Source organism: Crotalus tigris, unplaced genomic scaffold, assembly GCF_016545835.1.
Source record: "Crotalus tigris isolate CLP2741 ecotype Arizona unplaced genomic scaffold, ASM1654583v1 scf7180000023617.9722795, whole genome shotgun sequence".
Classification (NCBI taxonomy): domain Eukaryota; kingdom Metazoa; phylum Chordata; class Lepidosauria; order Squamata; family Viperidae; genus Crotalus; species Crotalus tigris.
The window spans coordinates 6,864,592-6,891,253 of record NW_024100081.1 but is presented as its reverse complement, the minus strand read 5'-3'; the positions used below and the strand labels follow the sequence as shown (position 1 = coordinate 6,891,253).

Below are 26,662 nucleotides of genomic sequence, written 5' to 3'. Positions count from 1 at the left end.
AACAGCGGTCCCCAACCTCAGTCCGTGGACCAGTTCCGGGCTGCGGCATGCCAGCAATCGGTCCACACAAACTAGCAAAACCCCATCCATGGGATGCAGGCAGTACACAAAACCACACACCTTCCAGTCCGTGGAAAAACCTCTCTCCACAGAACCGGTCCCTGGTGCTCAAAAGGTGGGGGACCCCGATCTAGGAAATGAAATTTGAAAATATGGGGAATACAAATGGAGTGATTTCTATTTATAAATTAAATGATCCATCAGAATTTTTGGTAACAAGTGGTCTTCTGCAGCCTACTTGTCACCTACTGTTTTTCATTAGCACTGTTAAACATGCATATGGATCTTATATTGAGAGAGACTATCTTCTTTGGGGGACTCAAGAAACATAGAACAACCATAGATAAAGATACTGTTTGCCAGCATCTAAGAAGATTAGATGTCCCTAAACATTTGCACAACTTAGGACATTTTGCAGGCAAACATAATCAACAGCTCATAGAAGAGAAGGAAAAGATGTGTTTGTATAGATTTGCTCAATTATTTAGTCTGCAACAAAGATGAATGAAAAGGCACTATATTGACCTATTTCAGGAAAAGAAATCTTGTTTCACTGTAAAAACTAACAACTTAATTACAGCAAAACTTTCACCAATTAGTACTGCCACCACCAACAAAAAAAATGTTATTCATAATGCAGAAGGCAGAAAACCTGCAGAAGAAAGAAACCCGTATTTTGCTAGCAACTTGATTTCAAACCATATGAAACTACAGTGTGGGGGAATCCTGTCACCTGTCATATGCATTCAATTATTTGCATTTCAAAACTACAGTAAGAAAAGCATTACTGCAGTAGCTTGGGTAAGCAATTTAGAAGATACCAGAAAAATTGATCAAGATTACACAGGACAAATGGAAGTGTCATCAAAGCTCAGCTGGGACTTTGTTCTTTATTTTATTTATTCTTTATTTTGTCCAACAAAACCCAAAGCAGGCAGTTGTGGTCCTGAAAATTTTGAGAATCCTTAAGTTATACAGATCAAAATTTAATTTTTAAAAGCCTGATTTATTGCCCAGATCTAACTGAAATGATATCATTTTTATTTATTGGAAGAGGTTTTTTTTACACATATTCATTTAGAAAATGCTCTAATAGTAGGAAAGGTGGAAGGAAAGAAAAGAGGACAACCAATAGCAAGATGGATAGGCTGAGTTATAGTGGTGATGAGTGTACCACTGAAGGCCTGAAGGACGTTAGGGACAGATTATTGTGGAGAACTTTTATCTGTGTGGTCACTAAGATTTGATGGCGCACAATCACTCATTCAATCAATCAATTTGGCACCATACAACTTATTTCACATTAGTTGCATATCCAGTTGCCATACTTGCAAGACACTTATAGCCCCAAAGGATGAAGCATTGTATTGAAATATGTGAAGCAGTTCTCCATGTCTTGAAAGAATATAGGTCCCATTCTTTTAATCATCTTTTCTTCTTGTTGAAAGAGACAAGATGCAACATTCTGAAGCATCATGCTTTAAATTCTGTAAAAACCCTACTACTGAAATTTAAACATATGTTGCAACTCACTGTATCTATTTCACACAATTATGAATTCTGTATTGCTTTTCTTTTCCCCATAGTATACTGATTTCCTTTCTGGAAAATGTGAATCAGTTTTAAATTAATTATGTTTAAACTATAAGGCTATTAATACGTAAACAGATCAGAGCCCTCCTCCCATAATTATACATGACTTTGGGAACATGTAAAAAGAGTATCTGGGGATAAAGCACTTTTTGGATTCAAAGTCATAAATAAATTATTGGGATAATAAATGAAAGGAATGAAGTTATCCAACTATTGCTGGGTCGGCCGGCTTTTAGTATGCAATACTAATAGAGAAGGGATAGAGAAAGGCTTTCATGAGGGTCACTTTACGATATCTGAATATTTCATCATTTTTCCAATTCCTAAACATTCATAGGAATCTTTCCTAACTGAATAAGCAATATTTTAAAACAAGAAGTATAGGATGATTCAGAATTGGAACAAAAACTAAAGTCAGACTGAACAAATTGCTTACTCTGGAGACAAAATAATGGGGAAAAAAAAATCTACTGGCATGGTTTTTACTGAAATTTTACTGAGACCTCACAATTCAAACATATTTGATTACAAGGTTTAAGTAATATATTTATTTAGAAGTTTTAATTAATATATTTGGCATGCCTTGACTATTAATGTAAGGCAAAAAACTCAAGTGAAAGCCTTCCATGGAAAGAGAGATTTAGACATTGTCAGTTTATGCTCTTGCATTATTTACCTGCATATTTTATCTACATTTATCATATCTATGAGGAAACTATCAGGGCTTCCAAGAGCAGATGCTGGACCACTTGTCCAGGTGCAGCCTTATGAGCCTGGGCAGGATTGTGCTGATACAACTGAGATGTAGATATGATCCTTTTCCAGTAGTTGAAACGACTGGTAAAGGATCATAGTTGAACTCCAGCAAAGTTCCATGGTGTTTTGCCATGGAACACATATATGTACATATAATTTACAGGGTACTCATAAGATTACATAATGAAACTTGGTTATGGTGAGGGTGTTTTTCCTAATTCTCTTCTGCTCACATCATTATATTTTTTAAAACATCTCAGAATAAAGCAATGGATACACTTCCACATTGTTGCCCACACATCTACATGGATGTGACCATGAAGTCACCAAGAGTCAACCCTGACCTGAAGAAGACTTTACTTATTATGCAATAACTAGAATGGTAAGGTAATAATTTATCTTATAAAAGGCTCATCCAGTCTTTCATAGCATTGCCGCTCTTCTCTCCCATGACAAGTGCTGCATTCATGTTGGAATATATGAGCCATACCTCTCCTAGGGCTTTCAGGTAATGGAGAAACAGTCTCATCTATTCATTTGGATGCCATTACATAAGATCTGGGCCTTCTTGAGAATTTTGAAACAGGGATCGACATCAGTAGTACAGTTTCCTACTGACTTCCATTCCTTTGGGAAGGCATAATCTATTTTAAAGGCCAAAAATGCCCCTTTGTCAAAATTATAGGCATCCCAAGTGATGTACCATCTTTTTTCATGATGTCACCTTGTCACTGTGGGCTCTGGATTCCCAAAATATAAGGAAAACATTTGCAAACCTTTTGCAGAATAAAAATCTCCATGCCCCTCTCTGAAGCCCTTGTTCTACAGGTGGGAAGCAAATTAAAATAAGCACACCCTATTTGAAACTGGAGCTGCACTTTTTCTATCATGTACTTTTTTCAGGTTACAGTGTATCTTGCACAGTTATACTACGAGAACTGAGAAATTTATGGAGCTGAAATGTTCAAGACAAGAGTAAGTTTCAATATGACATCTAAAACTTCCGGCATATCATTGGGCAATCATATCCAAAAATAATCTGAAGCCCAGTCTTTATGCCCGATCCTATGTAGTTATTCATTCTGTACAGGTGAGGGCTCAAAGGGTATTTGGTAAAGGAAACAGGCAAGTTTCAGCATCTCTCTGTTCCCAACAACTCTGAAGTCCTTTGCTTATTGAGCATGAAGAACTGAAGGGCTGATAAATAAGCATGATTAGATGAAATATTGAATCAACTTGGTATGACCAAAAGTGCTGATGAGACAGAGCTCCCGAAAACAGGGAAGTTTGCAAGTATGGAGGACTAATATTAATCAGGCCTTGTCGTTTACACACCAATGTGTAAAACTTAAACCTGATGCAAAACCAGGGCAGATTTTTAAAATAAATTAACACAAACACATGTATGCACCTCCCCATTCCTCTTTGATAGAACCCTCACGCTTCATGGCTTTTTTGGGGGGGGAAAGCTGGAGTACACAAAAACAGCACAGTTCATGAGTTCACAATAGCAAAATTCACCTTTCAGGATCAACTTGGTATACTTAAATATTCATTTAACAGACAGTTCTACTTTGTAACACTGCACTGTCTGAAAAGGAAGGGCAAAATGTCTGAAATTCTAGCACAATTGATAAGAGCTACTATTTGTGGCTACAATTAGCGCAGTTTATTGCAGTTGCCTTTAATCACTCCTTGTACATGTATTACAGCTCTCTCTCTCTCTCTCTCTCTCTCTCTCTCTCTCTCTCTCTCTCTCTCTCTCTCTCTCTCTCTCTCTCTCTCCCTCTCTCCCTCCCCTCCCCTCCCCTCATATGTGTGTGTGCATAAATGTTTAGGCTGAAAGACCTGCCAAAGCACTTTGATCGTTAGCAATGATTTTGTTTTCTTTAGGTATTGAGTATCTATTGTCCACATACTACAGAAATGTCATTTTTTGCATTCTTATCCTTTCAAGTTGAGAGCACACATGCTGGGAAGGAAAGAAAACTTTGCTTCTGAGACTTAAGAAACAGCAGTACAAAAATTAAAGCCTTCAGCTTTACAGGAAGCTGGGGACAGACATCAATTATTATTTACCTATCCATATAAATTGAGTTACAACTGAGAGTTTTTGTGCTGTTTATTGTCTTGTCTTCTTTTCCCTGATCTTACACATACAGCAACAAAGGTTATAAGTAGCGGTTGAGACTTTATATTTGTAGAGTTTCTTTCACATTTTATATCCCTGTCATAAATTAAGGAGATTAACTTGCAAGGGTTTTCAATGTGGGCCTAAGAAGTCTTGTCCTTTCAGAGTAGCATGAATGACAGGGTTACTGGAAATAAGCACATAATACTTACCCTTCTTCTATCCGAACCCACAGATCATTGAATTGCCTTTGGCGGTGGATTTTATATTGTTTCTTGTGCCAGTTTTTCTGCCGTCCAAATTCTTCTAGCTGGCTGATGCTATCTGGTAACAGAAGGTGTGGAGGAAGGCTATCTTCTTCGCTGGCATGAGGAGGTGCTGAAGATGAAGACAACTGAACATGCTCAATGACAAAGGGAGCAGCTGTTGCAGAGGAAGGGTGATATCTGCTTGCCTTGGAACTGCAAAATAAGTAGATTCACTGAGAAGTGATGTGTGAAATAGGACACAGACATTCAGATATTAAACACAACCTCTGCTTTTCTGAGGTCTCTTAAACTTTGACCACATAGCTTTATTGCATCAAATAATCCACTTATACCATGCACTGTCCTTCTTACTGCATCTGTAACCCACATAGATACATATTAATTCAAAGTTTAAGAGACCACAAAAGAGGCAGTACATCCATCTAAGCCAATGTAGACAGATAAGAATGCTTGAAATGTTTGTGTACAGTGGCTATGATAAAGGGAAAAAGTCACATTTGAAGACTCTGTTGGTTGGTCTTCTGCATGGTCCCCCAAGGAGTAAGACTTTCACTCAACAAGACTTCCATCCTAGCACAATATGGTATCTCCTAAATTGCTTTATGAGATTAAAAAACATACTTAAGGAAACAGGTAGTCTATGATTTATAACCCTTCATTTAGTGACCATTCAAACTTACATTGGCACTCAACGAGCATGTGATCAAAATTTGGGTGCTTGGCAACCACCTTTTATTTAGAACACTTGCAGCATCCTGGGTTCACCTGATCACTATTTGTGACCTTCCCAGCCAGCTTCTGAGAAGCAAAGTCAAGGGGAAAGTCAGATTCACTTAACGACCACAGGATTCACTTAACTGAAGTGATTCACTTAAGAACTATTAAAACAACTCGTAAAATTGGACACCATTTACTTAATAACCACCACTTAACAATTAAAATTCTGGTCTCAACTGTAGTCATAACTTGAGGATTACCAATAATGAGTTCTTTCCCCACTTATATTCAAATATCCACAGTATAATCGTATAAGAATTGTATTTATACAATAAATAACAAACTCAAGATACTATTTAGGAGTCATTATCTTCTATAGATGCTGGGCCAGTTCCCTGAAATTACTGTCCATTAAAATACGAATATCTTTTTTATTTTGATAGCAAGATTTCTTTCTCTCTTTTATTAAGAGGTCATTTTTATATGGATTACAATGAGGAATTATTTTTATTGTCATAAACTCATGCTTCTAAAAGTGTTATTTTGAGACTATATAGGAATTTATTTTCAACATAATTTGACACAAATTGTAAATAGCCTGGGCTCCTTAGTACTTATTCATCTCTGCTTCAAAGTGTTTTCTTTCAGTAGATATGTTTTGTCTTGTCTTTGAAAATATTCATTTACTGACAAGGAACCTTGGATGGCAGCTTTATAAATATATCCTGAGCTGCATTATCTTATTAGAGATGTTTCTGCACCAAGGAGAAATTGATGGCAAATATAAAGCAGCCACTTAACCCATAATGTATCAACCTATAAATTTAACATTTAGTTATTTTGCACTTTTGTGCGTTTATCCTTGCAATATTCAGGAACAAATAAAAATTAAGTGCATTGGATATACCGTAGTTAATGACATGGCAAGGCAGCTTCTACACAAAATACAACATTCTTGGACATGAGTAGGACTGCCTCTTTTCATTAGATGTTTTTATAGCTTTGAATGGATGGATATATAACTATATTATATATTTAGATAAAGGACTTTGAAGAAACAGTATACAAAGGGTATTGGTGCTTTAGAACTTTGGTGTTGGAGAATACCACAGTAGACAAGAAAACAAACAAATCAATCAATGAACTGCTCAACCCAGCATTCTAATTAGGCCAAAACCTAGCTCTCTGCTGAAGGCTGTAATGTCAACAAAGGTAGAAGGAAAGAGATGAGGAAGACCAGCAGCAAATTACAGCTGTGATAGATGTACTGTTGGAAGAACTGAAGGGCTACTGGAAACATACTCCTAGAAAAAAATCTCTGTGGTCACTAAGAGTTGAGTGCCTGCCTACCTACCTACCCCTCTCTTCCTCTCTCATATCTATCTATCTATCTATCTATCTATCTATCTATCTATCTATCTATCTATCTATCTATCTATCTATCTATCTATCTATCCTCTGAATATTGTGGGACTCTCTGTTTTCAATCATTTCTGCATGTTCATTAAGATGTAAGCGAATTGGCATGCTCTGAATCCTGTCACTTAGGCAATATCATGCGATGTACTTTCACTATTATTACTCTATCCTTGGAACAGCATTGTCCCTCAGTTCTGGCTGGCCCCACTCTGGCCTGGCTTTCAGAAGGCATTACAAATCTATTTTTTCCCCCCCCAAGCATCGAGTCTGGGTGTAGTAGGATCCACTGGATGTGTTTGTCTTGGCACTTTGTGTGCATATGTTTCAGTTTTGGTTTATTCATGTTTTTCTATTATGTGGTTGGTATGAAATTCACTACTGTTAGTTGATGATGGAGGCCATCTTGAGCTGTGTACTGACTGGGTGGCTATAAAAATGTATATAAATGATCCACAAATTGAAACTATACTGTCACCAGTAAGTTATACTTTTTCAGTCTGACAAAGTGTAAATGCTTTGGTCGTAAAATAGTCTGGCCACCATGCAACCAGTTCTACAAAGGGCTATTTCTTCAATACAAAACCCCAAGTTCTCACTTTGGAGCTTCTCTACATTCAGCTTTGTCACTGAAAGAAAAAGTTCTATTAGCAACAGGCATGGCTTTAGAAATTTTCCCTAACTGACCTGACATTCTGAGTAATACATGTATTATTTTCATCCAATCCAGACTACTGAAATAATTTCTATGTTAGTCTTGCCTTGTGGAGAATTTAAAAACTATAGATGGTACAAACAAATAGCTGTGCTCTTGTTTGACTAGAAGCAGCCAATCCAAATATACTACCTCAGTTTATTGTACTCCTTCTGAACTCACTGTAGGGTCCAAAATAATATTGGTCAAATTATCAGGACTGCATTTGCCCTTGTTTTAAAAGGCACAACTATCAGTCTACGTATTAAAAATCACACAGAACTTCTTTGTCCAAAACCTATTATTTGAGGCAATACTCCCCAAGTATTTTAAGCTGTTTTCACCCACATTATCCACCCAGTGCCCAAACTATCAGTGCTATTGGGTGTCATTTGATTTTATTACAGTAAGTCACATATTGAATCAAACATCTGAGTCTGAAAAAAAATCTCTGTAAACAGTGGTTTACCATTCAGATATAACGATAAACCTAGAATTTTTAGCCATGGAATGTTGGCTAAATCACATTGGCCGGATTGGTGGCTAATGTTTAAATTAAAAATCTCATGTAAAAGAAATATGGCATAATACCGCATATGAATCCAGCCAAAGGTAAAGGTAAAGACAGAAAATTAGAACTAGTGAATTGTGGGTTTCAGTAGCTTTCGTGATTAGTTAAAATGATTTCAATACATTCTGAATCATTGCGGTTCAGTTTAAATAGATTAGCTTTGGAAACCCTTTAAGTAAATGTGAAGTTCCTAGACTGATGAGCTTTCTATATTGAGGTGGTGGTGATGGTGGTGGAAAGAGTGTAGGACAGATAGGAGTGAATACAAACAAGTTACAGACTTCTGTAGATAAGCTGGCATTCTCTAGAGGCGCATGATACCGCTTGAAAGCTCTGTAACCACTTGGGATAGTACAAACTGTAGCATCACTTTGTTTCAGAGGAACATCAGTGAAGACTGAAGTGTTCCATCTAGAAGGCACAAGTGCAGTGTGAAAGAAAACAATTCAAATCTACTTTACTGGAATCTTTTTGAGGGACTGACATTTTCTGAAAACATACTACAACAGCTACAGTAGCTGGACTCCTGAAGTACATGTACTGTATACATTGAACTGCTTTTAAAACTGGCCTAGAAAGTTTAATTGGTTTAAACGTTAGCTGGAACTGTCCTTGACTTACGACCATAATTAAGTCCAAAATTTCTGTTGCTAAGCAAGACGGTTGTTCAGTGAGTATTGCCCCATTTTATGACTTTTCTTGCCACAGTTCTTAAGTCTGTCACTGCTGTTGTTAAGAATCATATGGTTGTTAAGTGGATCTGGCTTCTCCATTGACTTTGCTTGTGAGAAGGTAGAAACAGGTGATCACGTGACATTGCAACTGTCATAAATATGAACTAGTTGCCCAGCATCTGAATTTTGATCAATGGTCAATGGTCATAAGTGTGAAAAACAAGTCATAAGTCATTTGTTCAGTGTCATTGTAATTTTGAACAGTCACTAAGTGAATGGTGATAAGTTGAGGGCTACCTGAGTATAAACAGATGCCATTGCTTCAATATCATCCGTGATTCCCAGTCCTTTGGACTCAAGTCAAAATAATTGGCTTTGATCTTTAGACCTTTCACTGCTTGATACAAGGTTTTCTCACTTGTCTTGAAAATCTGGAAGCTTTAGAAGTCCTTGGATGCTCTTTCCAGAAGAAGTGCTGGCATGCAACCAAGTGTAGACTGCAATTTTAAAGATGTTCCCTTGACTCTGATATTAAAATCAGATAAGCACCATTTTATTTCCACAACTCTAGTTTGTTTTAACAATTAAAATTATTCTGTAATCTCTCAAATCTGTCCAGCCTACTTTTTAATTTTCTGCTGTTTAGATGCTATGCTGCTTCATATTTCATTATTTTACTATTCCTTTCATATTTTTAAACATATTTTATTTCAATGTTATAACTGGTCAGCTTTTTTATTTATTAATGGAGAGCTAATTAATGCTATGGAGAAAATAATGTAGCAAATCATAAATGGTAATAAAATGAATATATTATTTTATAGCATAAAGTATTGTGCATAATCAGGTATGCTGAGGTTTAAACTGAATTGTCATTTGGATTGGGTTATTATACCTCTACAATCAACCATATATATTTAGATTTCAGCACAATCTGTACTCAACAGAACTTGGCACTGAGAAAAATAATTTGAGATAAATGTGTAAGTTGACTTCATGCTTATATTCTTTTTGTCTATCAAATGCTACCCCTGCAGTCAGAGCAGACAAGAATATGGAAATCAAAACTGAATATGAAAATTAAAAAATCTCTTTCTTTTGATATCTTTCCTACAGTCTCTATGAAATTGAACATGGAATGTAAGATGTCCTATAATTTTTAGCTGGCATTGTCCTTGTATTTTAATGTAGCATTACTCCTATAGATTTATTTCCATATTGGGGAAAACAAAACAAAACAAATCATTGTTTATAGCGCTGATCCATTTGGAAAGGTGCTATTGTCATGTCACTATTCCATATTTTGTCAATTATTTTCCAAGTGCAATTTACAATCTTTAAACTAGGCTTTACTATCTGTGTGCTCTTCTTTATGCAGCTGTTTAAATATTAAGTCCTTAGGATAAGGACTTTTTCAAAATGCCCTCATTTTAAAAGGCCAGCTTATCAAGCATGTGAAAGAAAATTTTCTGTGAGAGCCCCAAACAATGAGCTATATTCTTTGGAATTTGCATTTGATCTGACAATCTTTTCATTCAGGCATTTTGAACATTTTGAAGGTATTATTTAATCTGGGCTTTATATTTTAAGATTATATACATCTATTGTTATATCGAGATTGCATTTAAGATGGAAATACCTAAGGTGTATTAACCAACTTGTTTAGAGAAGAAGACAAGAATAAAACCATCAACAAAACATTTATTCATATAGTAAGCTATATATTTATGGTCAATGGCTTATTAAAAACAACAATTTTTCTGCTCATGCTAGTTCTAGCCAATTAAAGTTGCTTATTGACATGAAAAGGAGAAATCAGATCATATACCTTTATTACAGTGTTAATATAGTGTTAGATCAGCGTATGAAAAAGGATCAATGAAGGGAAATCAAACTTACTTTTCTACTGGTTGTCCTGCAGGTATGTGCTCCACTTCAAATCCTGCTTGTCTCAACACATCAATAACGGTGTTATTGCCCAGGAAATGACCTAATCGATGAACAGTAATAACAGGAAGTCATTTGAAAAGCCGATGAAGCACATCCTCAGTTATGCTCTAATTTCAGATTAGTCATTCTTTTCTAAAATAAGGATTTTATTTATTGTTGGATTTATAGACAAAGGCATCCAAAAGTATTGGAGTGGATAAAGCAAAAATACCAATCAAATAATTTTGTCTGAAATGGTATAGGGTTTCTTACTTGTACAGGGGGTTGGACTAGAAGACCTCCAAGGACCCCTCCAACTCATTCTATTCTATTCTATTCTATTCTATTCTATTCTATTCTATTCTATTCTATTCTATTCTATTCTATTCCACTCCACTCCACTCCACTCCACTCTCCACTCCACTCCACCCCACCCCACTCCTTCCCACCCCACCCCATTCTACATTTTGATTCTCCTATTTATTTCCCTATTTCCTACTTCATTATGTGGTGATTGGATCCCTATATTGAAAAGTTCTTGATGTCGAGCATTCCGACTGCGACTTGCAAATATTCCTTTCTCTCAAAAATTGGGAAAGAAAGATTCTAGATTGTTTCATGTAGAAACTTTTTGAAACACATGGGCAATGCATTTTGGCATATACAGTGCTGAATCTTCAGTTGTCTCAATGTACCTAAGCTAGGTACATGTAATGAAAATGCATTCTTGTTCAACTTCATAATTTTTTTAGGGCAGGGAAAATACAGTTATATATAAGTTATTTGATTTACATTCACTGCATCAGCTTCTGTGTTTCATGTCATTAGCCTCCCAAATGGCTCAAGGTGGAATAATCCCACAATCATTTCTATACATCTCACACCAATCACCATCTAGATATTCTTTACTATCTGTATAATAAAAGATCTTAAATAGCACATTTACATACTGTACACAAATTACATAAAAACAACTTTTTAAGCTCCCTACACAATCTTTCTTCAAAACAACTTCTATAGCTGGGCTTAATGTTTAGGTCTAATTATGGAGGCTAATTTATAAGACAGTTTAAATCTCCTTCCAAGAAAATACATTTCTTTTTTTTATTAAGGCATTTATCGATTCATAAACAACAGTTCCATAAAAATATTAGAGGATTATTTGCTCCTTGCCTTTTCTTGCAGTATGAAAGAATGAACCTCAGGAACCTAACAAGCAATCAATTATTTGCATTTTGCTTTTAAAATTGCTGCTGAATGAAGAAAATTACTTACTCCAACTGCGATTTTTTTACTTCTGAAATAGGTCATATTTCTGTTTTATATCTCTATATTACATCAATGGCCAAAAGTGGGAAAAGGGAGGAAAAGAGGATGGTTTAACGTAACAACTAAATTTCAAAAGGGGACTTTAAAATTGCATCTGAAGTAAAAGCACAGAACCCATATATGATGAAAGGCAAACTACAGGAGAGTCTAATTTTCTATCAGAACCATATCTAGGTTCTCTAGGAGAGTGGCATAAAGATATATTAATAATCTCAGCAATCACAAATGGGAACTGATATTGATAGTTTTTATTAAAGAAGCATTTTGAAAATTGACTTCAGCAGTATATTTATATGCTGGAAAGTGTCAATATGTACTCTTGCTCTTGATAGTATTTCGTCTGCTTCAGCTTACAACATTCTCTCTGTGATATATTTCAGATATTTTGGGAAAGGTACAATTGTCAGTTACAGTTATACCCCCAAAGTAACTGGATTGCTAATATATAAATCTAAATTCTCTGTAAGAATATGTTCTGTGAAGCTCAATGGTGTAATTAGATAGGTTTCTATGCTAATGGTAATGTAGATACCCATTTCTTTCTTGCTTGCTTTGCTAAGGAAAACCCTGCACATTTGTCCCAGGTCCTGCCTTACCATAGCAGCTAAGAACAACAACTAAAAAGATTAGATCATCCCACATTTTTCTTATCAGTTACCAACAAGAAAACTAAGAGCCACCCAAGAAGAAAATATGAGTTTAATAGCACCTGTTCATCATACTGTGCATCTGATATTCTTTGTGTGTCTCATTCATTCTATCAATCTTAAGTATAATTTCCAGCATTGTATCATTTCTCATTTCATAATCCAACTTGAATTACTTTCAGGACATGGAATCAGTTACTACTTCCCAAACCGGGTACAATGTTACAGCAGACATTAATAACCACTACAGTCAAGTTAAAAATCACTAGAATCAAGTCAAAAGTTATTAACATTCCACAATGGATCAAGTTAAATACAACAATGCAAATGTTCTTTACTTTGATACAACAATTGAAAAAAAATAGAACTATTATTGAAAATAATTCAATAACCAGAGTTTCTCATTCACAAAGATGCTATTCAAGTGATATATTCATCTTACTACATGGCAGTCCCCACCCCTCAAACAACCCTACAGTGTTGTTCAGTGTACCTGGTGAACACTTCAGATGAATGTATTTATCTGAGCTCATATAAATATGCGTGTGGTAGAGGCAAGAAGGATGCTTTGAAAAAAATGTTTTATATTTTATCTGACTCTGGAGATTCTCTCCAAATGTCTTTGCTTCTTTGCTTGCTTGCTACGTATTCACAGATGCAGGGAATTAAAGAGTAAAGTTATTCAAAAGAGGAACAGATAATTCGTTTAAAAAAGGCTTCCACCAATAATGTCTTTGAAACTCTATAAAAGGAAGAGAGAGAGAGAGAGAGAGAGAGAGAGAGAGAGAGAGAGAGAAACCTTCTCAACCTTGCCAAGTTATTATCTGCCTACAACTGAAAGTCAAACTGTTCCCATGCACAATTCTAGCAAAGCTATTTTCTGCAAAATTAGTCAGTAAAGGATCCATACAAGAAGGGCCAATTGTTTTCCTCAAAACAAATCAGATGTGTTGAAGCATTTAGCTTCTTTATTTTGCAGAGTCTATATTCCTGGCTCCTGTTGGTCTCAATCATTAGATTCCAACAATTAGCACGGCTACATATTTACTGCTGACCAGGTTAAGCAGGTGGAATAAAATAGAAAGAAGCAAGTTCTGTAGAAAATAGTTACTGGCACTTTTTGGTTCCTTCTTCACGTTTTGCATTTTTAGAAAGGTCACATATAATTGGCTGAGATATCCATCTAACTGAAAGATATCATAATATTACTGTGTATGCTCTAGGCTGCTTATCAGGACATTTTGATATGTTTACACGATTTAATTAAGAAACATGCATAACTCAAGCCCAGCTTATTGCACAATTCCTCTGCTTATACAATTCTCCGCTGCTGAGAAAAAGAAGTCTTAACATTTTAAAAGTTAACATTTTTGCAGTATTTGTGACTGATGAACCAACCAGCTGAAAGGACTCATAATATTTCTTTTTCTTATGATATAATTTAGCCATGGTATGGTGTAATTAAATGACTGTTGAATGGAATTGGATCTTTAGAAACTTATATTTGTATTGACTATAGTCTGGAACTAATAGGGAATAAAGTCCAAGACATCTGAAAAGTACCAAATTGTCAGTGTTTATTGTAAGCTATTGTGCTCATTTGTTTGTGCTCTCTCTTTGTGTAAATATTATGCAAATAGTCATTACTATAAACTTGCATTCATACTTGCATTACTCATTACAAAGGCCTTTCAATGAAAACAGCAAAAATGGTAAGATATGTAGACTCCCTCAATGTTATTACTATTCTACCAATTTTTGCAAATGCAACATTTCTATCAGATAGAGGAAAGACAGATTTATCCACTGGCTTGCTTTATATAGTATATGACAGTGCTGACGAACCTATGGCACGCGTGCCAGAGGCAGCACTCAGAGCCCTCTCTGTGGGCACACGGGCCATGCCCCAGAGATGGCAACCGTCCCTCTTCAACCAGCTGCCCGCTAACTCACCGAGGTCCCACATGGCCGGATGCATCCCAGCATGGCTGGTTTCCCTCCCCCCCCGTCCTATCCCTCCTGGCCTCGCATCCTCTCCTTTTTCCGGGCACGACCCACTGCATCTATGCTTCTCTGAACTGCTGGCAGCAGGCTGCGGAGCTCAGAGTGCGCTGGTCGAGGGGTTGGCAAGCTGTGGCTGCTGACGGACATTGTTGGTCCCCATGTGCTCGCTGGCTTCTGTTGCGGGGGCCGATGGTGTCAAGCAGCAGCCGCCCCAGCCTCTGCCCCGCCTTGCCCTGTAGCAATGGCACCCCTGCCCTGCCCCGCCTTGCCTTGCCTAACCCTGCAGGATGAGCCAACTGCCCACCACCCCACCTGCCAAAGACCCCCTGGATGCCCCCCAACCTTGTTCATCCCCCACAGGAATCCCTCCCCACAAGCAACATCGAGGTGACCACGCCCAGCTTGGCCACACCCACCCAGTCTGCCATGACTACCATAGCCACACCCACACAGTGGGCCACGCCCACCTGGCACCCAGCAATAAATAAGTGGCTTTTGGGTTGCAGTTTGGGCACTCAATCTCTAAAAGGTTCACCATCACTGGTATATGATTTTGGAGGTGTGTGGGGTTTTTAAATCCATGTCAATTCTGCAGGGAAATTCACAATAATGTGAGTAATTCAACACTCCATGCAATCATATCATTTCAGATAGGTATCAGTAAGTAAGACTGATGATAGAGATTGATACTCTGCTAATGACTGACTATTCACACTATTATTTTTATTATTAACAATATTTTATCATTACCATTTTTCCTGACTTTCCAGCAAAGAGAAAAAAATATCACTCAGAGTAGCTAATAATAAACACAGCTAATACAGCTAAAAATCATGCAATAATTGCAATCTACTGCATGGTTGAAAGGCATGTTGTAAAAACGACTTGATATCCTTTTTCAAAGCAGAGAGATAATGGGATTAGCGCTAAAGAGTTGTTCCCAGATTTAGGGTAGCACATATGAAGACCCAAATGACCTTTGTTTGACACAAGTGAGCATTTACAGGTAGAACTTGCCTTTAGATCTTAATTTCCAAGCATATTGCAACAGATCACTTAGAAAGCCATGCCTTGAGTTATTTAGGGCTTTAAATATTAATATTAGTATTGTGAATTGAGACAGGAAAGTAATTCAGTTGAAGAAGTTATTTCAATATAAGTGATATGATTACTGTCCACAATGCAACTGTTAAAGCCCCTAGATGCTCTTCAACTCTATCTCCATGTAAAGCATAGCCCAATAATCTAGTTGTGCTGTAACTAGTTGTATCCGATCAAAACCAATATAGCTGATCATATAAACACATGGATAATCAATTCCCAGTCTGAGTAGCTTAGGAAGAGTTCCAGAATAGACAGAAGGCCATTCTCAAGTCCATTTTTTTTATTGATCAGCAGCTCCTGTATATTGTCTCGATTAAAATTCCAGATGGTTCACTCTCACATAGACAATGTTTAGCATCCATTTGCTGGATATTAGCTGATAAGAAGAAACAAAACCGATAGAATATTACCAAACCTGGGACTTATTCTATCAATGGCTAGAAGAAAAAAATGAAGGATTAGGAATTAAATATGTATTAGCGCTTTCAAACTCAGACAGCACGTTGGTTGAAAAATTATTATATGTATATAAGAAAAAAAATCAATAAAATCTTACAAAAAAGAAGAAACAAAACCGGGAATGTATCATAAGTATCCTGATAGCAGTTCATCCCTCTCAGCAATATTATCAATATCTTAAACCCTACAGGGGAGAGAAAGAACTTGAGATGGTACATCATAGGTCTGTGATAATGGTGCTGACTAGTATGTGTTTCAGCATCACTTCTGAAATGACTTGAGTAGAACTGGAAGCACTACAACATTGCCCTGATTGTTCGACCAGGAGGATACCATGGTCAATAGAATCAACCATAAAATAAAAAAGGGGCAAACAAAAAAGTTATACCCCACAAAATATGATGATGACTATGTATAATGATGCCATTGGAAAAGGGCAAGAATATTTAGAATGTATGGGCTCCACTTGGACTTTTGCTGGAGAGACATAAGAAGTAGCATTTCAAGTTTGTTCAGCTATTGGGATTTAGCTTATTGGGAAGTCTTGGAGATGATACCAGAACATATTAAATCTTCCACACTGTAGATGTTCTGGTAGAGGGTGAAATCATACATAAAACACTAGTGCAGTGTTCTCAACCTTTTTAATGCCACGACCCCCAACCGGTCGTAAGTCGAGGATTATTCAGCTGGTGCAGTACCGTTTGCAGAATGGGACTTTTGGCAGGCTCAGCAGGGCAGAGACATCCTGGACAATTCCTATTGGCTTTTGAAAGCCAATAGAATTAGACTCTATTCCAGAGAGTCTATTCTATTGGCTTTCAAAAGCTAATAGAATAAAAGGGAGTAGCACAGCTAAGGAAAAGGGAAAAAAAGGCAGACTGCATTGTTTGGCGACCCCTGTGAAATGGTCGTTCAACCCCAAATGGAGTCCCGACCCACAGGTTGAGAACCACTGCACTAGTGGAAGATAGGCAGACTTTTAAAGTAACATCTGAAGAACATTATAACAGAGTTACCAACCCCCAGGCCACAGTCCACTTCCGGGCCATGAGCTGTTCAAAACTGGGCCACCTGAAGAAGTGGACAAGCACGTGTGCATCCCTCCTTGTGTGAGAAGTGGACAAACTATCCCTTCTTCACCCCCCCCCCCCGTGCCAGTCCGCAAAGCTGAAAGGTTGGGAAACTGCATTATAATATACAGCTAGGCCACAGGCTACATGGGACTGTACTATTGCCCGTAACATGTATAAATTGCTGTGCGGATCTCAATTTCAAGTGTTGTTTTTCAAGCTCTTGGGGAAAATTAATGTACTGTATATCTGAATAGTATTGTAATGAATTCTACTGTCAAATTTCTTTGAATGCAACTATCACAGCAGAGTAAGGACATATAATATTTCAGCCGAGTTAAACTACTAAATTCCTATTATTGTTATTGTCATTTTTCTTCTGCAGAATACTCAGATGCTGATGGTTTAGGATTAGTTCAAGTTTTATCCAAAAGTATCATCATCCTTCTTACAACAATAAAAGGATCTGAAAGAATAATCAAGGATGTAGGCAGAATTTCCTCTCAAGAAAAGTGATGTGTGATTATAGGTTTAGCTGTCTCTTGAAGTGTTCAAACTATGTCACCACTATGTTTAACCTGCATACCTGTAAATAAAATAAAATACTACAAAACATCGTAAGCCTTTAGTGATCTCTTTTCAATTCAGCTAAGAACTAGAGCCCTGAAACTTTTCATCACTCACACAAAAGAGGAAGTAATATGACAATATACTTTATTTCTAAATAACCTGCTTTAAGTATTTTTTAAAAGAAAGGTAAATAAGAATAATAAAAAACCCAAATAAAGCAACAAATGTTTAAGTGTATGGGCTGTTTCTAGTCATATAAAATTTTAGGATAACATAAGAACAGAGCAGAGCACAATGAAACACATCTGCTGAGTAGTGCAGTTTGATCAAATAATGAAAATAGCAATGGCCAACTATTGATAATATTTTTGAGTCATGAGTGACACAGATAGCTATATATTATATTAAGTATATAAGACTTTATATCCCTAAAAAAAATCTAAATATGTGAAATTTAATAGGTTTCAATTTTTAGAGAATGTTGTTTTAGATAACAATAGATTCCATTAATTCCATTAAGTTGGTGGGATAAAAGTAATGTTATTTCAATGAATACCACTCCAAGATTCATTTATGTACTAAGAGGCATTCCAATGTTAATACAAAATAAAAAAATATTTGAATAGATATGTTATTGAAGAAATTTGCATAGAAAATAGACCACTCAGGATTTCTTTAGCTAAATAGAAATCATCTTTAGAGGGTGATGGTTTCAATTTACAAGATTTTCAAAACTATAGTTAGGCTTATATTTTATACACTACATCCATGAAGAATGAACATTCAACAGAATATCAGCTCTTCTAGCTTTTATTGGAAAGTGTTTATTTATTTCTATCATGCTTGGAAACAACAGCCCCTGGCTGGTTCATAGACTGGATTTTGGTCTGTGCTCATGACTATTTAACTTTATGGTAAAGTTCTACTTTCAAAACATGGGGCAAAACTGTGGACAGAATCCAGAATATTTAAATTTAATTGCTCTATAATGATTATTTAAAATATTTTCTTGATTTCAAAGTGTCAGTATAATCAGTTCAAGTATGTTTTAATTTGTCAGTATGCACTGGATGCTTTGACCATGTCTAAGAAACCTGAGGTAGTATTAGCATGTCTGTTAATAATTTAGGTGAGGGGGAATTACATCTAAAATCGGAAATAGATATTTCTATTCCAGGGGCAAGACAGTTACAAAACATCAGACATAAGATGATTAACAACACAATGGGCGGGGATGGTTACAAAATCTGCACAATGATGAGCTCAGAGTTATGTTCACCCCCTCTCTTTGATCACAACTCTGCATTAAGCAACTTGCAGATTTGTCCCATTCTGTCCAAATCCCTTGATTTGTTCTATGATTCACCTTTTATGTAGAATTGTCAGACAAATTCTTGAAGCAGGGAACTGTCCATCTGTTAGTTGTCCCATTCCAGAATTGATCCAATTTCAAGCAAGTGTGAAGCTGGCACTTTGAATAGTAAGTGGCTTCATTTGTTCAACTTTATAAGATTAGCGGTCAAGCAATGGTATTATGGCAAGCTGCAAAATGTGAAGATGAATACAACAGTTCTAAATTTCATCCAGCTACATATCTTCAGATATAGTAAATTAGCATTTAAATTCATGTCCAGCAACTTTGTTTTGATAGCTAGGCATCACACCTGCATAGTTTGGCATGTGTGAATTCAACTTGGATGTGCCATGATTGATGCAGCTAAATAAGAAATGTGTGTCAAATGTAATCAAATAAATTGCTCTCAGTCTGGGGGACAGCGCTAAGATTATACCCAATCATTCTTACTTTTTAAAAAATAACTATTTATTCTCAAGTTTAAAAATGGGAAGAAGCAGAAAAAGAAAACAATTGTATCAGATACTAAAGACTTTCATGGCAGAAAATATTAGAAACAGACTATTTTTCAGTGATCTTGGTAGTGGGTTTTTTAATAATAGTTTTTATTTAGATTTCATTTTTTTGTGCTACATATTCTAAGCTTTTAATCCAGTATGAGATTCTCAGAATTTTAGTTACTGTAGGAGATGACCAGGCTAAGCCCGAGGAAGGGGTCAAACGCGTCATCAGTTTCGAGACCCTTCGTGCCCACAAGAGATCTAAGTCCAGCCAATCCTGAATTCCATTGACTCTTATCTACCACCAATTTGCTTTGACCATTAGCAATTGATTCTTGTAGAGAGCTTTAGCCTACAATAAACCTTGAACTGCCTGGACTCCTGATTTCCTGTGCTTGACAGTTACTCTTTTCAAGAGGTTACAGCATTTTGTCATTGTTAGATAATTGTTATTCCAAATCAGTAACTCTGAAATTCTCAATAGTATCAGACAGTGTGTGTGTGTGTGTGTGTGTGTGTTAGACACACATGTCTTTAAGTCATTGTTGACTCTTGGCAACTTCCTGGACACATTTTCTCAGCAAGAATTTGGGAGCCGTTGCTTCCTTCTAGAGCTGAGCAAGAGAGACTAGCTCAGGGTCACCCAGTTGGCTTCTTGCTTAAGGCAGGACTAGAACTTATGGTCTCTTATTTTCTAGCCCAGTGCTTTTAATCACTACACCAAACTGGCTCTCTTTAGCTGAAAGTAACATCATAGTATTTTATGCTGACTCATTCTTTTAATTTGCCTATATTTGATAGGAACACTTATTAAAGTATCTTTTTGTCACACATAGTAGGGGTATCATGTGTTATTACTTGCTTTTTCAACATGTCAGTTCATTTCTTTTTCTTGTTTCTGTACAATTGCATCAGGCTGAAATAAGTGATATTGTTTATTTCTATTATGTAGTGTTGACAGACAGTGTCCCTCCCCTGGTGGTTCACTGGTGAAATTCAAGCAACCAACTGTTTATCACTGCTATAAGCAGTAACTCAACTCATAAATAATTTCAGGAGTAGTTATTTCCAACTTAAATTGCAAGTAATTTAATCCTTGAGAGAAATGGTAGGATTTTTGCAAGCTCTGGCTCCAAGATCACAAAGAAAGCTCAGACTTTGGAATAGGAAACCCAATTTTAGAACCAGCCCTGCTTTCTAAGGATGTCAAAAATGTCAACATTAGTAAGAAAGATAAAGAGAGGGGGAAGAAAAGGTTCTCAGAAAAAGGAAGATTTTAAGATTTTTACTATAGCATGGCTTGAAGAATATTTACAACTGCTCTTGATTCCTCTTCTTGTTTTCCTTGAAAAAAGACAAATATCCTCTACCCTCACTTTTTTTGGTCTTTTTGTCATGGTTTCTGATATTTTGCTTCAAAGAGAGGAATAGGCCCATATATTTAATATTTTTTTTTTAAAAAATTACTGCTTGCTCCATCTGACCAGCTGCTTCCACAGCCAAGGGAGTCAAACCCAGGCAAGATAATTGTCATTGTATTGCAATCCAAGTCCATTCCTTTTATCCATCTTGCACACATGTGCAAGGGTGAGGTTTCAATTGTGATGTTGTAACTGCAATTTTGACTGCTCTGACCCATTCTGAGAATGCCACTGCACCCGACTGTCATGTCACAGGTCTCAGATTCTGATTCTGACTTTGAAGAAGAGTCTCAAACACAACTTGTGGACTGATATCTCAGAAGACATCAAACCAAGAATTACCTTGCCAAACACCAGCGCTACCTGAAAAACTGGAACAAGGCATTCAAGGCATTCTGGATTCCCACACACAGCAAGCAGAGTGAAGAGCAGGGCAAAGACATTCTATGATGCATTCTGCTAAACAAAAGGGTAAATACCTTGATTAAAGACAACTGGGTGCAGCCTAATTTGAGATCTCTGAATGTCCAGGCACATGGCAGAAATTAAATCAATTGTGCCTTAGGATAGTTGGACATTCACAACAGAGAAAGGCTAGAACATGCTAGAGCATATTTTAAACCTACAGCATCTCTGCAAGACACTTGACTATCACTTGACTAACTTCCATGATGTTATAAAATGCACAGATTATCATGGCCTTCCCTATGGTCGAGGTGAATGTTTTCTTAAGAGATAGTCACTCTGTGCAATTTGACCATGGCTGCCTAAAGCTTCTCAGCATATTATGAGATCTGAAGGCATACCGTACACCTAAAAAAGAGAAAAGAAGAATTCGGATTGAATTAAATAATCAATAAATGAATGCAATCAATTTCAGTATGGAAGACAAGGGAAGTACAAAGCATTTAATTTAGGTTTACCATCTATTCAAGTATCTGTTTCACAGACTTGAGAGAATAGGTTCAAATAGACAAAGAATAAATAATTTCTTGCTAATAAAAATGTTTTGTCATACATATAACATTTCCTTATTGTCCCTCAACTAGTTCTGTGATCAGAAAATAATACCTTTAAAAAAAATAACATCAGAGACTACTTCAGTACACCATGTTTTGTTTCTCTTTTCTAGAGATATTACATATATACTGTAATATATATATATAAGAATGAAGTATGACAAGAATAAAGTTATGTGACCAGTTACTGAAAGTAATTCTAAAAAAGAAATATGAGAAGTGTCAGAATTGACCCCAAAAAGCCTTTAAAGAAGGTTCTAACGTGGACTTTGCATCTGAATACCCACTGCAAAAACCAGATGAAATTCAATTACTGTCATAAGAGTAGGATTATACAAACACTCATACTAATAAGAAGAGGGTGTTTCTGGACATTCAAAAGATGGCAGATGGATTAGGAAACCGGAGATGGGTAGAGTTGTACTTCCATTAGAGGAACAAGAAGTTCATTCCTTGAACTCCAAACTGGATCAATTTGCCTTACTTCTTGCTAGCCTCTAATGTAGGCTCAAAATAGTCCCCCCCCCAAATAATATGCCAAATGCTGTGCACTTTCTTAAATGTATGTTAATTTCTATTAATCTTTGTTGCTGAGAACAATGGACTAGAACAGGGGTAGGCAACCTTGGCTCTTTTATGACTCGTGGACTTCAATTCCCAGAATTCCTGAGCCGTGAGTTGAAGTCCATGAGTCATAAAAGAGCCAAGATTGCCTACACCTGGACTAGAAGAACACACTTTTCTGTTACCATCCATACTATGGAAAAGCTTTTTTTTTTTTTTTTTTTAAAAAAACAAAACAGAGAGAAAAAAATCACAAGATTTTGATGAAAAAATATCATTAACAGATTTTTCTTCCATTATTAATTGTGAAATGATATTGTACTGGAAGACAAAGCAGATATATGTAATGACATATAATGCAAGCAGCTGTGCTTTCAAGCCACTTTTGTTTATTTGTTTTAGTTGCTTAAAAGCTACTCTTAGTTATACAAACTCTCCAAAGAATGTCACAATAGGCACAAAACGTAACGAGACACCACAAGGAGACAAATTTGTTTTCTTGATGCACTACAGAAAATATATATATATATATTTAATTTTATTTCACAGAGTCTTTCAAAATAACTGGCTGCTGTTTCTGGATGTGATTCATATCATCTGATGGAGCAAATAATCACCACTTGCCTTATGGATTATTTTGGCAATTTCATAAAAAGAATTCAACTCTTTGTACAAAGTCCATTTGTTACAGCTTAGTTGACCATCCTTATCTCTTTCCTTATAGAAATGTTTTGGCATCTATTTAGTACATTGCATCCAGCCTCCCTACTGCTTTCCTATAGCCAAGTTTTTAATGAAAAGCTTTTACATGGAGACAAGTTTCTTTCTTTGTTTTTAAAAATAACCTAATAGTTTCCTATACTAATATACTTTGGGGACGAAACCCTGAGGTTGGTGCAGGAATAATCCTAAGAATTTTAAAAATTGCCACATTCTAATAACTCCCTGCCTACTCGCATTCCCCTAGCCAACTTATTCATACTGAAGAAGTTGCTTGGATGGGCAGTGAAACATCCCAACCCCCCCCAAAAAAAGTCTAGTTGCCACAACTCGACTGCAAATTATCCCAATAGTTATAAAACTAATATGAATGAAGAATCCACAAATGTACAAATTCTGTGAAAAATGAAAAATACCGAGTTGTCTCCATGGGAGGAAGAAGAAGAAGAGGGAGAGGGAGGTGGAGGAAGAGAAGAATAAAAAGGAGGAGGAGGAAGAAGAGAAGGAAGAAGAAGAAGAAGAAGGAGGAGGAGGAGAAGGAGGAGGAGGAGAAGAAGAAGAAGAAGAAGAAGAAGAAGAAGAAGAAGAAGAAGAAGAAGAAGAAGAAGAAGAAGAAGAAGAAGAAGAAGAAGAAGAAGAAGAAGAAGAAGAAGAAGAAGAAGAATAAGAATAAGAAGAAGAAGAAGAAGAAGAAGAAGAAGAAGAAGAAGAAGAAGAAGAAGAAGAAGAAGAAGAAGAAGAAGAAGAAGAAGTAGTAGTAGTAGTAGTAGTCCAGAAGATGTGATGATGAACTCCTGGTTTATAGAGTTTTATCCTCTTACTTACAACCAATTTGTTGTACACACATTTCAGGACATATGGCTGTAATATTCAGATAAGTCGTACAAAGTGATTACTATTTTTAATCTGATTTTGAACTTTATGCAATAAAAATACTCTCTCAAGGAAAATGATTGTTTTAAAATGAATTCTCAAATATTAAATGCCATGGAGAGTGGAAGTTCAAGCATAATTAATAAAAATTAAATATGCACCTCAAGTAAACTGCATCCTAAAAGTTTATTCCTATATGCATAAATGCTTCTGACCACAAACAAATTCAATAACCATTGTATTTTTTTGGAACTGCACACAACAAATAGGGTAGGCAGCATTGTTTTCCAGTGGTTCTGCTCTTTCCAGAGTTGGTGGTTTCAGTTGGTATTAGTGGGAGTTTAACCTTAGGTACTTCAGTGCAGTTATTTCCCCAATCTTTTAAAAGCGTACGTGAAACAATTGGGAGAGGTCAACAATCAGATTAAGGTAAAGTGAATTAGAAAACTGTCTTCCTTTAAATAAGACTTTCCAAAATTTCTCAGCTATTCTTTCTTCACAAACTTTTCTGTAGATTTTCTTCTATTATTATACAAAGAGCCTGTTTATATGCTCTCACCTTAAATCTACATTCTTTTTCATTTATTGATAGATTTATTGGTAATCTTCTAGTTGGTCTCTTTTTATTCATCAATTGTAAATTATTAACTTTACAAGAAGCCCTTATACTGTATTCTTTATATATACAGCATCTTTATATATACAGCATCTTTACAAAAGACTGTATGCTATTTTCATGTTCTGGATGGTGATTAGCAAGGCAGAAATAGTACAAATATGACTTTCCTGTGAGATCATAATTACCACTTTCTATAGTGACAAGCCATGCCTTTTCTTAAATCTGCATACATGCATTTTGATTTGATAATGTTAAGAATGACAATATTAAACAGAGAGCCCAGTTCTCTTTCACTAAGAGCAGCATCAATCTGTTTCTATGGAGGATCTGCTTACTGTATAGTCATATGTGATTGGAATAGCATATAATATGATGGTGGGGAGGAGAGAGAGAGAGAGAATAAAATTTGGCTAATTAGAAAATGGGACTTACAGTTAGTATTTCCCCACATAATAACTGATATATTGGCCTATGACCGTTTTCATAATGTACCAAATTAGAGTATCTCTTAACTCTATCAATATAAAAGGGGATCAATATAAAAGGGTCAATATAAAAGGGGGGGGGGGAAATGACATTGCCATAGGTGTATACTACAGACCACCCAACCAAACAGAGGAAATAGATGAACTTTTTGCCAGTCAGCTAACTAAGGTATGTAGGAAGCACATCACAATAGTAATGGGGGACTTTAACTACCCTGACATCAACTGGGAGACAAACTCCGTACCAAGTGGAAGATCAAACAGGTTCCTGACAAACCTGGCAGACAACTTTGTCTCCCAAAAAGTAGAGAAGGGAACTAGGGGATTAGCCATCTTGGATCTAATTCTCACTAACAGAGATGAAATGATAGACGGTGTTGAAGCCATAGGAACCCTGGGAGGAAGTGATCATGCAATATTAGAATTCAACATTATAGAAGCACAAGCAATAGAACACAGTCAAACTAGAGTCTTGGACTTCAAGAGAGCTAATTTCAATAAACTTAGAGAGGGCTTGGGAAGGATTCCATGGATGAGAATCCTCAAGGGGAAAACAACTCAAGAAGCTTGGGAAATTTTGAAAAATGAGATAATAAAAGCACAGTCTAGCACAATACCAACAAAGAGGAAAACAACAGCTCCCAAAAGAAACCAGCATGGCTGCATAAAGAACTCTCTGACAAATTGAAAGATAAAAAGGACAAGTATAGAAAGTGGAAAGAGGGGAACATAACTAAGTCAGAATATCAGCAAATAGCCCGAGCCTGCAAAGATGAAGTGAAGAAAGCCAAGGCTCAAAATGAACTTAGGCTTGCGACCAAAGTCAAAAATAACAAAAAAAGCTTCTTTCAACATGTAAAAAACAAGAAAAAAGTGAAGGAAACGATTGGTCCATTAGTGGGTGGAAGTGGCAAGAAGGTGACAAACAACAGGGAGAAAGCATAACTATTTAACTCGTGTTTTGCATCTGTCTTTACACAAAGGGAAAAAACAGACCAACCTATCAAAAATAGTGCCATAAAAAACAAAACAGAAACACAAGTTAAGATAGGCAAGAAAATGGTTAGGGAGCACCTGTCCAGCCTAGATGAGTTCAAATCACCAGGACCAG

The 26,662-nt window shown here is 36.4% G+C and overlaps 1 protein-coding gene across 1 annotated transcript in view; it reads right to left on the bottom strand.

Annotated features, from left to right (window-relative positions):
* Positions 1-26,662, bottom strand: part of TRABD2B (TraB domain containing 2B) — a 232,199-nt gene that overhangs the window by 3,773 nt on the left and 201,764 nt on the right. Inside the window, exons 5-6 of the mRNA XM_039320030.1 lie at positions 10,781-10,871; positions 4,753-5,001 (exon numbers count right to left, since the gene is read on the bottom strand). Coding sequence (XP_039175964.1) covers positions 4,753-5,001; positions 10,781-10,871 — 340 coding nt within the window. The remainder of the gene's footprint in view (positions 1-4,752; positions 5,002-10,780; positions 10,872-26,662) is intronic.